The following is a 16,855-nucleotide window of genomic DNA, read 5'->3' as shown; positions in this document are numbered from 1 at the left end:
ATTTTCCTTCCTAAGACAAGACTTCATAATAAAATAACGCTAGCTTGTAACATTTAAACTGTTTTAGCATTCTCATTTGTTATATTACACAATTCAACCTCTAATTTTATATTCCACTTGGTTATCATATATAATAGCTACATTAACAGGTACCAATTTTACCTTCCTCAGAATTATTTGTTATGAAACACATTTGTATTTGTATTTCATATCTTTCATGACAGGACAATGCCTTTATTTTATCATCGTATAATAATGAATAGTTTTGAAACAGTTTACCAATAATTAAAACATCATATGTTTAAACGAAACATACTTATGTATTACCTATTTATATGTCATAAGACCTAATACCAATGATTAGCTGCGATGACGTAGCTCTGAGCGACGGACAGAAGATTTATGACAGATGGTCGTCGTCAGAGCTACGATTCCGTCACATTGACCGTAGTGTTGCAAAACATCTAGAGATGAAAATGTTAAAATTCGCGTGTGTCAAGTATATTTGTAATTAGATTCAACAATATCAAATATTTCTAACATAAACTGATTATTCATTTTTCCTCATCCATGTCTAAATTATGTTTGTAAGCACATTAGAATGGCTCATATATCCAACACTTGGCCGCAATGATGCTTCTCGTTAGAAAGTCTCGCGCTCCAAATATGGCAATTTACCATATATGGAATGACCTACATTTTTTTACTACGAAAGAAATATAATTTCACAGAGTTTTTAACTTGAATTTAAAACAATCTTTTTGGTAAATTCCAAATGATACTTACATTTTTTCAGTTTCTTAATGTTTATTCTTAGTTCATTAACTTTTTTATTTAAAAAAAATTACCAGTTGAGTGTTTCATTTCGTCACGGTTTCAGGCAAATCAAACATGGCGGCGTATTTGAACAGAATTAGATGTGTGTTGTGTTTGCCTTGGATTTTACCACTTTTAGTTTTGGAAACATTAAAATCGGCAGGTTTATGAATTAGATATCAATCATAGTTGTCAGAACAATACAGTTGGATATATACAAAAAAAATATATTTAAAAATATCCTTTATTAAAGACGTTCCACCACCGCCAGAAAATAAAAGATACAAATCAATTGAACACTAATTTGTGTTTAATCGTGTGTAATATATATAAGAAATAAAAACAATAACGACTGACTGGTGAGCGCTTTCGCCCCATTCAAGGGAGCTCTTCAGACTGTTTATACAATATACAATAAACAGTCTGAAGAGCTCCCTTGAATGGGGCGAAAGCGCTCACTAGTCAGTCGTTATTGTTTTTATTTCTTATAGATTTCGTCCGTAAGGATTTTTCTTTAAATTTCTCATATATATATGTCTAATTAACACAAAAAATAATATATCATAATATATTTTGATTTCGGTGCATGCGCAATCAGTTCTGTATTGCATATAGGACATAGTGCCATGGAATTTTTTCGGGATGCAATTTATTATTTTCAATATTTTCACCTTGAAGTAAAATTAGAAGCTCAAACATTTCAATAGTGGTAATGGTGTAAAGTAAGTAACTTTTATAACTGAAGAAAAATATTAAATCGTCTTCTTATTTTTGATAGAGAAAAAATAACATTTGGCACCGGTGGAGCATCTTGAATGTAAATATCGCCTTCTCCCATCAAATGTACAAAATCCATTGTACATAATGGTATCGTGAAATATGTATTATGGTAATTGTGCATCTGTATATAACTCTAACGTCTTTATCGTGACGTCATGATAACGTTGGATTTTCGCGCCGTTCTCGAATGATTTTTTTTCATAGTAGTATGACGAAAAAGATAGTCGGACTAAAACATATCAGCCTCCCACCGGGGCTTGCAACTCTATTGGCAACGGGATGGAATTCGTACCCTGCAGGAAACGGGGTGGAATTCATACCCTGCTGGGAACGGTGTTTGATTCATACCCTGCCGACAACGGGGTGGGATTCATACCCTGTCGGCAACGGGGTGGGATTCATACCCTATCGGCAACGGGTGGGATTCATACCCTATCGGCAACACGGTAATGTTATGCTCTACTTATTAAAACCTAAGACCTAAGCATTTTCATGGATGGGTGTATAGATATGAACACCTGGTTTGTGTAGCATGTTGTTGCAGACAATCACTCCAGCTATAAAATGGTTGTGCCACATTATTACAGCTGCTTTGTATTACCTCCTACGGCCCCCGTGTTACACACTGCAGCTATAAACGTACGGGCATGCACGTGTGTTGGAAATGCGCGTGTGTTTCGTGGGCGCAACATTTAACATAAATACAAATGATGGGAAGTGTATGTGTTTCCCTAGCAACAACTCTAAACAGTAATATCCAATTAGTACACAGCTCTATTAGCATTAGTTCTGGGCTCATCTAGAAGGTAGGCCTAGCTTAGAATAACTCTGCACATTTCGCCTGTAGCCATCGCATTGCGTAAAAATAATTTTACCTGTATCATCATTAATTGCACGGTGAAAGCCTATTGCAGCATAACAGCTGTTAAGTGTTCGGCATATCAAATATCAAAACAAGAAATCATTTGTTAGTATATAAGACAAACTGACAACATGTAGAATGAATTTATCCTCTATTTAATGTTTATACAATTAGAATATAACCTTTTAGTTTTCGATTTAAAATATACGGTCAAAATGAAAAATTTCGTTTCATTTCCTTCAAATTATGCAAACATAAATAAAAAAGGTAAGTGAACATTTCGATACTCTTTGCAAGAACTTGGCTATTTCAAACCAAATAATAATCCTTATCAGTAAGGTGTTTATTGATATTTACATGTTTAAACATTAAACTTTTTATATATTATAAAATTAAAGTAACTTACTCTGAACGGTTGTCGATGCAGGGCCACAACCCCATCCTTTAGGGGTGCGGTTAAAGTTTGGCCCAGTTACTATGGAGACGTTTTGTGTTCCTGATAGATCATGGGCGACAGGTGGGGCGGGCTGTGGCAGCTGGGGTGCCGGGCTGTATTTTTGATGTGGGCCGGGTTTCGTAAAGTCCATGTTGTCAAACGCACTATCCACGCGCCCCTGGGGGTTATCCAATGCAGCCTCCCATGGGGTGGGGGCTTTGTTTTGCACGGATGAGGCGGCTGTTGACTCCAAAAACGAATTAATTTTTTGTTGTGACAACATTGGTTTTGTTGCGTTGCTCTCATCGATAACCCATTTTTCTGATCTAGCCTGACGTTTTTGAAATAACTTGGCTCCCCTGTTTCTTTGATTGTGTAGATCAGCCACCAGGCTGTGACAGGTGCTAGGCGACACTGCCTTGTGGTCGCATTTCTTCTGCTGAAGCCTCAATTGTTCAAATTCCTGCTGTGAAATACTCATTTTTGGAGTACCTTCCTCTGTCAACAGAATGCGGTTCCTGATGTTAGGTATACGAAATGTGAATAGTGGGCGGGCACCGCCTTCGGTCAGGTGAAGTTCGCTGTCGAGGTCGCGAAGGTCAGCTACGTCCCCGGCTGAAGACGATCCTATGTGTGACTCGCCATCGTGTATCCATTTGATGGCGCGTCGTTTACGCTTGGCAAACATCTTGGCTCCTCTCGCCTTCTTATTGGCTGCCGACGTCAACGAACGTGCGATTTTCTTACATAGGGAGATTTGGTCTTCTATAGTGGGGTAGTCAGTGTCAGGAGCATCGTAGAAGGCAGAGTCATTGTAGAGTTTCTCTGTGGAGACAATAAGTATTGTTTACTAAAGGATAACATACAATCTAGTATCTTCCCTGGCTTTTATATTGCAACTTTAATAAATAAACACTCTCTTCATATCTGTATGATATCAACAGTAATGACATTCGACAAAAATATTTATCGTTTTTATCAAACAAAAACATTTCACAACAGTTTCACATATGTTATCAAATAATAATGTACAATGGCGCAACATAACTATTTACACCATTTCTGAACATTTTAACAACATGAACTCGACATTGTCCGATGTAAGGTTATAAATGCTATTCATGCACAAGAAATTATCAAATAATGAATTATACGACAGACACATAGACTTCGAAAATTCCATGACATGGATTCATATCAACATTAGACCTTTAAAAGCCTTCTCGTTCCTGTAAGAACAACCTGTTCCTAAGTCGGCAGAAGAACGAACTATGCTGGGTTAAAATGGGCTGTATATTTTTATCGAACTTCTTTATGTGACGTAATTTCTCTATCTTCTATATCTTTCGTATCGAAGAGATCAAACGTGATGCTTTCCAGATCTACATAGGAATTTGGTAATTAACAATGCGAGAGCTGAGATAGCAGGGCTCCAGCACTCTTATACAAGTTGTTACACCTGTATTAAAGAAGGCCTTTAGCATTCAACTTAGGTGTTTATATAAAAAATATAATTATCTCGACGATCTTAACGGGCAACTTTTGCTGCACGCATATCGGTTTGCTTTAAGATATACTTTTATAACTTCCTCTCTTATTTTCACTTTGTTACATCATATGGCTTATTTAAAAGCTTTATGAATTTAGATTCGTTCAGAACTTAATATTGATGAATGATGATGGAATATTTTGAATCAATGAATAATGTTTCGGAGAAGATACATTCTAAGCAAATTTCCTATGGGAGGTATAGATGATTAATCAGTAATTTTGGTGTGTGTTTAGGTATAGCGGGGGTAATCAATTGATTCGATACCACAAGGTGAACGTCATTATTACGTCATGAGAACAGACGAATTACAGGGCTGAGACAGCGAGACATGGACGCAAGGCCAATGTTGCCATGGTTGCCAGAGGTCAAGGCCGTTCCCGTACTATAAACATTAACATATGTGACATTCAGATTATCACGTAGTGCTAGTCATCATTAATCCTAGTTTTACAAAAACGTAATGCGAATCTTGATGGTATAAATCAAGTTGTAGAAGGTTTCTGGGAAAGGACCAACCTCACTGGTGTTGAAACGCATGGTCCAATAGTGGACATAAAAGTAAATCATTGAATTATTTAGCGCAAAATTGAATTATATTCAACCTATTGTTTACAATAAAATCTTTGCATTATCATATACATGTATTCAATCTGTCAATCTAGAAAATATGAAGGCTAAAACTGGATTTTTTGCTTATAAATATTTTGTCAGTGAACGAAGGCTGTTGTGAGGCACTATTAAGAATTTACTTAAGATTGTGAAATGTAATATTGCCGCATGTCGCAAAATGCAGGAGAATTGAATCAACTGTGATGGGCTTCTTTTGTATCGGGTAAATGAATTGCATATGGCATCGCTGGAAATGTATCAAAAGCGACAAAAAGGAAACGGCACTGCAAATTGTTAGCCTGATAGGCGAGACTGTTTAAAATCGTAAAACGTCTCAAACGACCACAATAAATGGTGCCCAATAATACAATTGATACGCGACACCGACTGCAGTAGCCAACTGCACATGTCTGGGGCGTTCCCCCATCAGCTGGCGCGTGCTAACGTGTCGACCACGTGCGAGAACACATGTCACTCCCCAAACTATTATACGATGTTATCTATCTGTTTATGTACGCTTAACATAGTGTAACAATACTGGCTTGTTTTACCGAGTTACGGAATAAATACGAGATAATGTAAAATGTTCTCGGAGGGATTTATAGATATATTCTGCAATTTATTCCACTGAGGGTAGGAACGCAGACTGTTGCGCTTATTACATGGCGTCAAATTACGTCATCATGTCACTTAATGACGTCAGATCGGACCACCTTTGTGATACACTGGCAGATTGCCAACCTGGTTCCCACGATGTAAGATAATGAATGTAAGCGTGTACCAGTATAATGATAATTAAGACAAAGTGTAGTGTCTCTAACTCGGTTCAGATGTTACATGATCTAGAATTAGTACACGACATTCACGGTGAGTCTGTCGATGCTAATTATCAATGTTTCTCTTTTATATATACTAAAGACACGGAATGCAAATAATATAAATCGCATAAAACTCCATTCGACTAACTAAAGTTAAAATGTTTAAAATCATATGTGCCGTAATTTTTATACTCACAAATCAAGGACATATTTTAATGTTCTTCTGTTCTTCGCCACCAAAAGTTACCAACAGTTTGAGAACAGTGTTATCAGTAATTGTGAAGTGATTTCTGCAGGTATGTGTCTATCAAATATACATATGGCACATAAGCCACGAATTTTACAGTGCATGTATTCTCTGTTGTAACTAACGTTTATAACACATCATACACGTTTGTATGTACATTTCAATGATTTTCATAGCTTAATTCATCAAACCTTATGGTTTTTAATATATTACTGAAGTAAAAATAGCATGTCAAAATGTTCGCCAAGTTATGGCACATATAACTTTAAGACATATATTTATTAATGAACTTTATCCGCAGACAAACTGCTGGTTACAGACCGAGAGCCTCATTAAGACGTAGTCTGCACGCTGTAGATCCCTGGAGCATCAACAGGTACACTAGTCGTGATAACGATTACTTTACCCACTAATTATGCCAAACTTACAAATCATGCACGGCCGACCTTGGGTTTGACCGCAGCAGTATTCTCTTATTAGTATACTATTTACGAAGGATGTCTATTACAGTGGAAAGAAAACATTGTCCAATAAGACGTAACTATAATCTAGAGTGTTCCTCATTGAACGAAGCTGACTGGAGTCAAGACATAATGATAAAATAATATATTACAATGGATAAAACCAATGGATACATGGTGGTTTAGGTTTATTCTCTTGGAATGGTTCCACTGTACACAAAGATACAAAGCGAGATACCAGAGTGTCTAGTAATACAGCAGAATGTACAAAGCATAGCTTCGCCCTCTTATCTATAATATCACCAAGACTATACAAACATACAATAGAACAAAGACTTGTGGACTGTGTATGGGACTATTGTACAGGACAACCTACAGTATGATGGTATACACACGTGTTCCCATCATTCCATACCTGTATCGACATTTCTATCGCACATGATCATTCTCGATTTTTTTTCCACATATTTTCTTGATACGATCGTGAAAAATATTTTCAAAAAAATATAACAAAAAGCCTGCAGAGACAGGGAATGTACAGAAAGATATTTTCACCAGATCTCAATGATGTTTTGGATATTTTTGTGTCTTTTGTGTCTAAATTTCGAAATTTCAAATCTGTAACTTATTCCCGAAGTCTACAATACAGCTGTAGTAGCTAGGTATTATGTTTTGTTTGTCAATGGCAACAAATTACAAATATAAAACAGCGTGAAGTAACAACACTTTATATTAGAAATGTCCCGATATATATATTACTTGTGTTACAAACATCAAACGACGACAGTGACGTAGAAATGTCATATGTGCTAAACATGGATGAGACACGTGTAGTGGACGTTACACACGACATACAGGTCACGTGATACACTAAACATGGATGAGACACGTGTAGTGGACGTTACACACGACATACAGGTCACGTGATACACTAAACATGGATGAGACACGTGTAGTGGACGTTACACACGACATACAGGTCACGTGATACACTAAACATGGATGAGACACGTGTAGTGGACGACGACATACAGGTCACGTGATACACTCATACTTACTATTATCTTCTGTAGTCGGGAAATGCCCAGGTTTGGTTGAGGTAGTGGTAGTAGGAAGGGTTGGAATGGAAATACAAAGTCAGGTTATATCATAATACATCAGTGAAAAAAAATCAGGCAGCAACAATACTATTAGTTCCAATGTATTGTCTCTATTGTATCAAAGACAAATTCATGTGAAGTCGATGAGCAAGACAAATAGGTTAAGTAAGGAAAAGTGCTGGAAATGTAGAAATCATCTGGTCTTATGTATTGATTTAGAAATCCTTGTCTTAACGTTGATATCATGAATAATTAACATATATTAAACGGTATATATTCACAAATATAATATTTAAATCCTATCTGACATGCAAACTCTATCAGGTAAACTTTTCATGAAACATATACAGTATAACGAGCAACGGATACATAATAATGAAACCACAGATAAAAACGTCTTAGTACTTCAACCTATAGATATTTGTATTAGTTTTCAAAAATAAAATATAAAAACGTTTGTGTACATTATGAAAATTCATAAGACTCTAGCTGTCTATATCCATAAAACGTAATTGTTCGCAGATTTAACATTTTCCCTTCAACTGAATTCCTCGACACTTTACAACTGATATCCCTACCCTACTCCCTCTATTAAACATGATGATCAGTATATCAAAATATCATTTGTCTCATTATGTTTTTAATATTATCAGTCCTACATAATCTTGTTTAATCCAAAGGTTAACGGCATCATCATTTCTGTTGCTGATATTAGGGATAATGCATTATGTAATATCCATGAATATGAGATGAAGTACAAAAACATTTTGTCGTATCTGTGTTCACTTTCAAGGCATAGCAATAAAGACTACAAATACATATACAACCATGTGTTTGGTGAATAAATCAAATTGCTTCTGAATCAACGACTGTTTGGAATGAAATCCGCCCGTACTGATGAAAAGTGACTCATGAAATGTCATATAAAAAGACTCATTTATGAGCTTCCATTCCTCATTATTGACAGCATTGACGTCATTTCCGTCCATACAGTCACGTGACAAAGCAGCGTAGCAGAAAGCTCAGTGGCCTTGCTAAAATGAATCTATATTTGAATGGTTCTGATATCGTAAGTTGATATTGAGACGTAAAATTAATATCAATATAAACCTTTCCCCTAAGTCATTGTCATTATTGTTCTCAGTTTTTCACCAGATACAGAATTAGTAACAATATATACTCGAACGTTAGTGAGACGACATCTATCGCTAGATATACTCACTATAGTATTTCTCTTCTGGATTCAGCGACAAACACGGGGAGGGTACACAAAAAAGGAAAAACGAAACAAATATTTGAGACAATAATAAAATGTTGTAGATTAACAGACAAATCGATGACCAATCATCTATGAATCCTTGTTTTCGGAGTGCTAGTACAATTGTTTATTATACTCACTGCATGATATAAAGGGGTCTAGGAGGTGTCCTGTGTTCGCCACTAATACAGGTGAAAAGGAAAGGTACATTTGTTATACACGTCAGGGATGTAAACATTCATATTTATACGTGTGTTTATCATTTTACAAATAAAAATCTTTAGATAACATATGACGGAAAATTCGCCTTTAATTTTATAGTTCAGAGATCAACCGTTTAAATCAAAGTCATTAAATTGTTCTCAGTTTCAATCGATGTGTTTTACATCAGACGACATTTAAAAAATCAAAATATTTTGGCTCATTCTTGAGATTATTATAAAATGAAATAATTTATATTTAGTATGAAATAAGCAAAGCAGCTGTTTTAATGATACAAAGCCTGACAAGTACAATATCACGACCATATAGCTATAGGCTGTGTACACGGCAATAAGCTGTACATAATCAGCAATAAGCGAGCAACGAGGACTATCACAAACCAGACTCTAGCATCGCGTGTCTTTGATAGGTGTATTTGTATTTGGTATCATCTTAGATATCTGACATTATGAATGCTTGATTAAATTATGGGTACTATATTTGATATATGATATTATCACAGGCAGTAGTCGAAGTTTTAGCCAAATATCATGATATACTCGGTCAATATCAATAAAATAAAAACATAAACACAAAATAAAAATATATGAGAGTTATTTGCCATGTTTGCAATAATGACCCGTAATTAACATTTGAGTCAAGCCTGGGACATGTCATTCATATATATCATCTACTCTATCTTTATACACTATGACGGCGTAAACGAAATTTCAAACAAAATGAAAATCAAAAATGGCTCATACAAGGAAATAACTAAGCATGACTGAATACCCTAACGTCATCTTATCAGAAAGCGGCAACTCAGAACAACAATATCAGCCCAGGCAACGCTACATAAAGCTGCGAAATAATCAACACAAGTTACATCTTTGTACTCATCTTAATTCAGTTTATTGTCAGTTTAAGTAACGACGTCCTTAAAATAACGTAGGCAGGGTATGTTTTCTATTAGCAGCAGGCAGTATGGCCGCTAGGCGCGTGCTACCGACAGTGACAGTCAGTAAGGGGAGATAAACTACCCAGCAGGGGAGATAACCTTAATGACCTACACCACATGGTATATAGAAAGGTAACTTGGGACTTGTGTCCGCATCATAAACATAATAGATATTTTTACTATGATACATTGTTTTGTTTTGGGTCGTATTACTGGTGGTTTTCACACTCTACAGAAAGTGATCATCTAGACAGTTTTCTTTCTTTTTGACAACAAAAAAAATACCAGATAAAATATCGTACGTTTCACAATTATCTTAACGATGAAGAGACATATTTCAGATCATTAAACAATATTTTATGTGCATCAGATATTCATTATATATGAATAGAAGCTATGGCAATTAAAGCTCTAAATTTTTGAAAAGAAAAAGAAAATTTGGGGCAGCAAACCATGCAGCGGCATAAGGCGGCAAAACCACTGCACATTTCTATCTTACAAAGAAATACTTACTCTTCTTCCTCACACCGGAAGATTCGGGAGTTCCTGGTGTGTAGGGGTCGCTCTCCATATCGGCGCCACTTAACTTCCGGCTGAGATCAAGTGGAAGTAAGTCAGGTCGTTCTATGAAAAAACCATTCTGCATTCCATTCTGCAAAAATTCTTCATCGTAATGAATTTCAACTTTTGGTGCAAATATTGGAAGCTTTCCTTTAAACCTTTCCTCCATGTCTTGTGGTGTTTCTTCGGCGTCAACTTCGTCGCCGAATTTTCCTGATCGAACCTTTTCGTTGTATTCATGAGCGTTAAAGCTAGCAAAAGGTGCCTGCGGCAGAGGATAGAAAAGAGGCTCGTCCGCGGGATAGTAATCCACAGGGTCCGATGGCGCCGGCACTTCATTCTCCGGAAGTGGCGGTGGTGGTGCTTGGGGAATAACCGGTTCCGGAATAGGACTAGGACGATATTCCGGAAGTGGAACCTGATCTGGAATCTTGAATTGCGGTTGTTCCGGTGGCATTCTTACTGGCTTCGGAGCCTTAGCTGGTAAAGGTCGTGGTACACTTGGCTGGTTCATAGCTTCAGGTTGGTAGCCTGGTTGGTGGTCTGGCTGGTTATACATAGTACCCTTAATATCCCGGACCATAAACACACGGGGCTGGCGGATAGTATCCTCAGGACGTGCATAGTCTTCATAGGTGTGCTCCTTCCCTTGTCCGAAGATCATTGGAGTGTAGTTCTCCTTAAACTCTTCTCGAAGATTCTTGATCTGGAACCTGACGGGACTGACGTTGCTCGACGTCTGGTTGGAGAAGGAAGTGACCCGTGTGGTCGTCTGCTGGTTGGTGACTGATCCTGGTTGTGTCTTCACCACCTGTTTGACGAAGCCCTTGGTTACCTGTCTGCCGTCCCCGGAAGATTGCTCGTAGGTCCCTGTCACCACATTGGTGGTCGCGTTGCCATCCCGAAATGTCTGAGAGGTTGAGTGTGTCTTTTGCGCAGGCGCTCCCCCAAAACCGTTGCTCATCGGCATGGGCGCTGGTGCATGCTGCTGTTGCTCGACTAGCTGCTGAGACTGGAATGACCCGCCATCCCTAAATGGAATGAAGAAAAGTGTGATAAATATTAAATAATGTTAATAACCCGCCATCCCTTAATGGAATGAAGAAAAGTGTGATAAATGTCAATGAACCTGTCATCCATTAATAAAGTAAAGAAAAGTAGGATAATAGATGTCCATGAACTTGTCATCCCTTTATAACACGAAGAAAACAGAAGTACAACTGACGGTAACCGACTTGCCTGAACAGAACTGAGAAAGGCTATCTGGTTCTCCTAGGTTTACTTACCTCTGAACCGTAATGTTGAGCTTGTCGCCGGCGTTGTCGACTTCGTACATGGCGTCGTGATGGGACCTGCCCAGCATGGATACGCCATTGATACAGATCACAGTATCACCTTCCTGTAGACCACCTGAGCACGCCTTGCTTCTCTTACGGATCTATAACAGTAAAACACCAACATTTATTGCTATGTAAACGTTTTCCATAGGTATCTGACGTAACGTCACGGAGATTACACACTATGTATCATTATCAAAACGTCAGAGTTTAAACGATTTGTATTTAAAGACAACCCAAAAACTGATACGTAAAAAAACAAATAATCATTGTTAACCTTTCCTGACAAAATTCATTGAGTTAGAAGGTAAGCGTTGATGCTGGCGGACTATTTAGTTTTACGAGACCCTGCCTATTTTGCTTTTTATTGAAATAAAGACCAGAATGTTTGCGTACTCTTACTTCAATTACAAAGTTTCCTCCAAAACACTCAATATATTAACAAAGCAATTACCTTTACTTTTTTATTATCTTTCTTCTACATCATCTGATAAGTACTTCGATAACAATGTTGCATGGAAGCATATTTTTACAAAATCGTTTAAGATATGCAAGAATAATTTTAATTTCGTTTCGGACAAAATTATATACTCATTTTTTTTTTTACATTTAATTTATGTAAATCCTGTAAGATATGTACGAAAAATTTTAATCGCTTTTCGGTTGGAACCAAGTAATACACTCAATAGCTCCTATTTTACATACGACATAAATTATATTTACATAGTTCGTTGCCTACTTAATGTGCCTCAATGGAAAAAACCCGAAGTAAATGTATTACAAATGTAGAAAACTGCTAAAGAATACGGGAGAAAAGTAACATTACAAGTTACTTATCATGGTATCACGTCAAACGAAACAAACGACTGCAGACAGTGGCCATTACAGAGTTGGTCCCTGTCCAGAATCGTCACGTACAGTCAATTCTCAACTGCTGTTACCATGGTGATATCACCATAGAAACATAGCCGTGTGACACTGACCTGGGATGGATAGGCAGGGTACCCAGGTACAACTAGGTCATAATGGTGAATATGATATTTAATATAAAATATATAGAAATAGAACTACAGTGTATATCCACAAGCTTATCAGCAAGCAAAACATGTTGTAAGGAATTCACAGCTGTTTTGAATCGAGTATGGCGTCATAAAATCAAAATTATCATGTGACCCAAGATTAAAGCGGGGTTTCAATAGTCATTGATACGAGTAATAGAGAACATGTAAAATAGAGCAATATGTATAGCATTACGCACAATATCAAAAATAAACGAAATTCCCGGATTATGATAACATATTGACAGCTGCATATTTCATAAACAACATATGTCTCATAAAAATTATGTTTCCTAGTCTGAGATGGTGTCGTTTCCTCGTGTACTTAAAATAATACAAATGATAGAAACAAAGGAATCTTAGATTTAAACACCCCATCTTATATATATCTTTATAGACATGTTCTTGGTATAACCACACGGTGTAGGACGGTAAATGATCTATACCCATTACATATCTAAAATGACATACTTCAAGATTACAGTCGGATTCGGTTTTTTCGGGACTCAATAGAAAAATATATCTAAATAAAATCTCGTTTAACTTTTGTTAAAGTGACATATCTCATCTGTTATCATGCAATATGATTGCAAAAAAAATCATCATCAAGAAGTTGGAAATGTATCAAGTATTTATAATATTTCCTGCAGTTACATGTTAGTTAGTTTACGGCACAGTCATAACGTGTAAAACCACTTCTGCAGCGAAAACAGGTGATGGACGGGAAAACACGACTTTATCGCACAGCCTCTGATATAGACAAGACACATTTGTGTCATATATTGTGTTAATATGATGGCTAATGAAAAACATGGACATTAATATCCATCAAGACTGGCACCCTGTGTCCACAATGTTAGAAATACAAAATGAAATTTAGCTTTCACGTATCAGTCTCGGCGATAATTATCGTTATCTAGGTATAAATCTTATACACGACCAGGTCGTGTTTCAACTTAAAGAGAAAATTCTTCATAAACCTTACCAATGGTAATTGAATATAAATTTAAGAAAGGAAAGGACAAAACTCTAACCAAATACAACGATTATTGATTTTACTTCATTTACTAAACAGAATTTAAGTGAATCGAGCTTGATCTTAAAGATAATGATGTCTAATGTCATCCCATAGTAATGATAGATCTATGAATGTATATGTCATATCCCTGTATACTTTATAATCATATTCCTAACCGGACTGGTGATATAAAAATAGATCTTCAAATACATACCATTTACTTCAAGCACATACTATTTACTTCAAACACATACTATTTACTTCAAATACATACCATTTACTTCAAATGCATACTATTTATTTCAAATACACACTATTTATTTCAAACACATACTTTTTATTTCAAATACATACTATTTACTTCAAATACATACTATTTACTTCAAATACATAATATTTACCTATTTATTTCAAATACACACTATTTATTTCAAACACATACTATTTACTTCAAATACATACCATTTACTTCAAGCACATACTATTTACTTCAAACACATACTATTTACTTCAAATACATACCATTTACTTCAAATGCATACTATTTATTTCAAATACACACTATTTATTTCAAACACATACTATTTATTTCAAATACATACTATTTACTTCAAATACATAATATTTACCTATTTATTTCAAATACACACTATTTATTTCAAACACATACTATTTACTTCAAACACATACTATTTATTTCAAACACATACTATTTACTTCAAACACATACTATTTATTTCAAATATATACTATTTACTTCAAACACATACTATTTAAACACATAATATTTACCTCAAATACATACTAGCTGTTTCAAATACATACTATTTACTACTGTAAATCGCTATATTTTCCCGTATACAACATTTCGCATCCTCACATAGTCGCGATCAAGGCCTCCTAGTGAAAATCGTATACTTATGTAGCAATTCGAGATCTCTGGCGTCTCTCAAGAAATTAGACCATTCCTATATATGCCATTGCCATGCATGTTTGGAGATTTCGCTATATTTTGTTCGAACGAAACCAAGCCTTTCATTGTTGTGAACGATATGGAAGGTATCTAAAAATAAAGTAAAAGAAGCTGTTCTCGGGCGTAAATAAACCCTCCCGAGTTCGCCTGTATACTCGTTAACACCTCAGCCGTATGCACTAAAGATATATGTATTCCAGGGCAGTAACATTTCATGGCAGCCAAAACAAAATTTATCAGAGATTGATAAGCTACAATAATAGCGGGTTGGGAGGCTGTATAAACTTATAATACAGAGGATAGCTTGTTGATGTGCCGAAGTATCTGCGTCAGATAACACTGGTGAAACCAACACATTTGTAGAAGATACAAAAACACATTTTATAGCAGAAAAATGTGTTCCTATCTACTTTCAAAGAAACAAGGTGAATAATATGACTTGACATAGCTTAAAACTTATTTTTGAAACGTAATTGTACAATATTTGGGAAGACACCAAGGGTTAAGATTAATAAATCAATAATCATCTGATAAACATTGTTTTTAGAACAATTATTAAAGTCCCAAGGATAAGATACATGGCCGGTGTGTCGTCAACAAAGCAAGTAACGCTCACTCTTTTGAAACATCTTATACTATAATGTTCTTCCCAGAGTTGTCATACATATCTTTATTTATCTTCGTGTTTATCGTTTCCTTCATGATTTATCGTTACATTACTTTATAATTGAAGAAATACAAAGGAAGAAACGACTTCACTAACATATGATGCTGATCAGGCTGTCCTGAAAATAAATGATATGAATCGACTGTTTGTGTCAAGTCCTTTATATTAATCGTCATATCAATTCCAATATGTTACGACAGTCATTCATTTTCACTCTAAGTTAAACACAATGTAGAAATAAACACAAATATATAGAAATTTGTATCCGGACCAGACGTTCCGTAAGAGTGAGTGACCGACTCTTTATCACTGACACCGGCTATACAACATGTATCGACAACGTAAAAATCACAGCAAGTAACAAACATATCTGATCAGATGAAGATAAGAATCATTGAAACATTCTACTTTAAGACAAAATATGATTAGAATTCATATTGTACTAAACCTTAATATATCTTTGTAAAATGTTACCTTGAAGTTTCCCCATATTTGCTTCTCCTAAAATTCTACAACAAGATGCCTCCGTGCTTGTCACACATAGCGCGTCATGACCCAGGAGAATACCTGGCCTTTTTGTTCACTGTGACTTCCTCACCTGCACGCTACGTATTATACGATGATACAGTAACTGGACACCTGGGATAGACATACCGTCCACCTCTTGCTGTCGACTTTATCCTTCTCAGTTATTAAATACACATATTTGTCATTTATTTTGTAACATGACTAACTCCATATATCACCTGAACGTTTTATAGGCATATCGATTACATAAAAAGTTATTTGTTTGTTGTGCTTTTGAGGCTGAGAGCAATGCGTAGCTTTCCTAAACCGCTTTAGCGGAGTTTAGATGCTTCATTGATGTGACAGATTTTGAAATATTTATACGATTTGCAATGTCGTTATTGCTACTCTCAAAACGGACCACTTAGCTAGCGTTTTTTGTGATAACCTGTGTTGTACAAGTAGTTGAATCCTTTACTGTGATTGTCACATTTTTTTTTTTTTTTTCATTTTTCTTTCAATATCCAAATATTGTCTAGATCTCAGTGTAACATTTAATACCCGGTCTGTACATAAAAAAGAAATGTAGTAATAATGGTCTTATTAATACCTCTGTTATCTTGATCTTGGTAAAAT

At 35.8% G+C, this 16,855-nt stretch overlaps 1 protein-coding gene across 5 annotated transcripts in view; it reads right to left on the bottom strand.

Annotated features, from left to right (window-relative positions):
* The window catches only part of LOC138322672 (uncharacterized), a 44,561-nt gene that overhangs the window by 5,253 nt on the left and 22,453 nt on the right, over nt 1-16,855 (bottom strand). For 4 of the 5 annotated variants that reach the window (XM_069266691.1, XM_069266695.1, XM_069266693.1 and 1 more), the window contains exons 3-6: nt 11,946-12,097; nt 10,612-11,690; nt 9,080-9,121; nt 2,865-3,719 (exon numbers count right to left, since the gene is read on the bottom strand). In XM_069266691.1, the coding sequence (XP_069122792.1) occupies nt 2,865-3,719; nt 9,080-9,121; nt 10,612-11,690; nt 11,946-12,097 (2,128 nt within the window). The remainder of the gene's footprint in view (nt 1-2,864; nt 3,720-9,079; nt 9,122-10,611; nt 11,691-11,945; nt 12,098-16,855) is intronic. The other variant, XM_069266694.1, reaches the window with a different exon arrangement.

Source organism: Argopecten irradians, chromosome 5 (genome assembly GCF_041381155.1).
Source record: "Argopecten irradians isolate NY chromosome 5, Ai_NY, whole genome shotgun sequence".
Taxonomy (NCBI): domain Eukaryota; kingdom Metazoa; phylum Mollusca; class Bivalvia; order Pectinida; family Pectinidae; genus Argopecten; species Argopecten irradians.
Note: the sequence above shows the minus strand (reverse complement) of the source record. Positions and strands in the feature narration are given on the sequence as shown.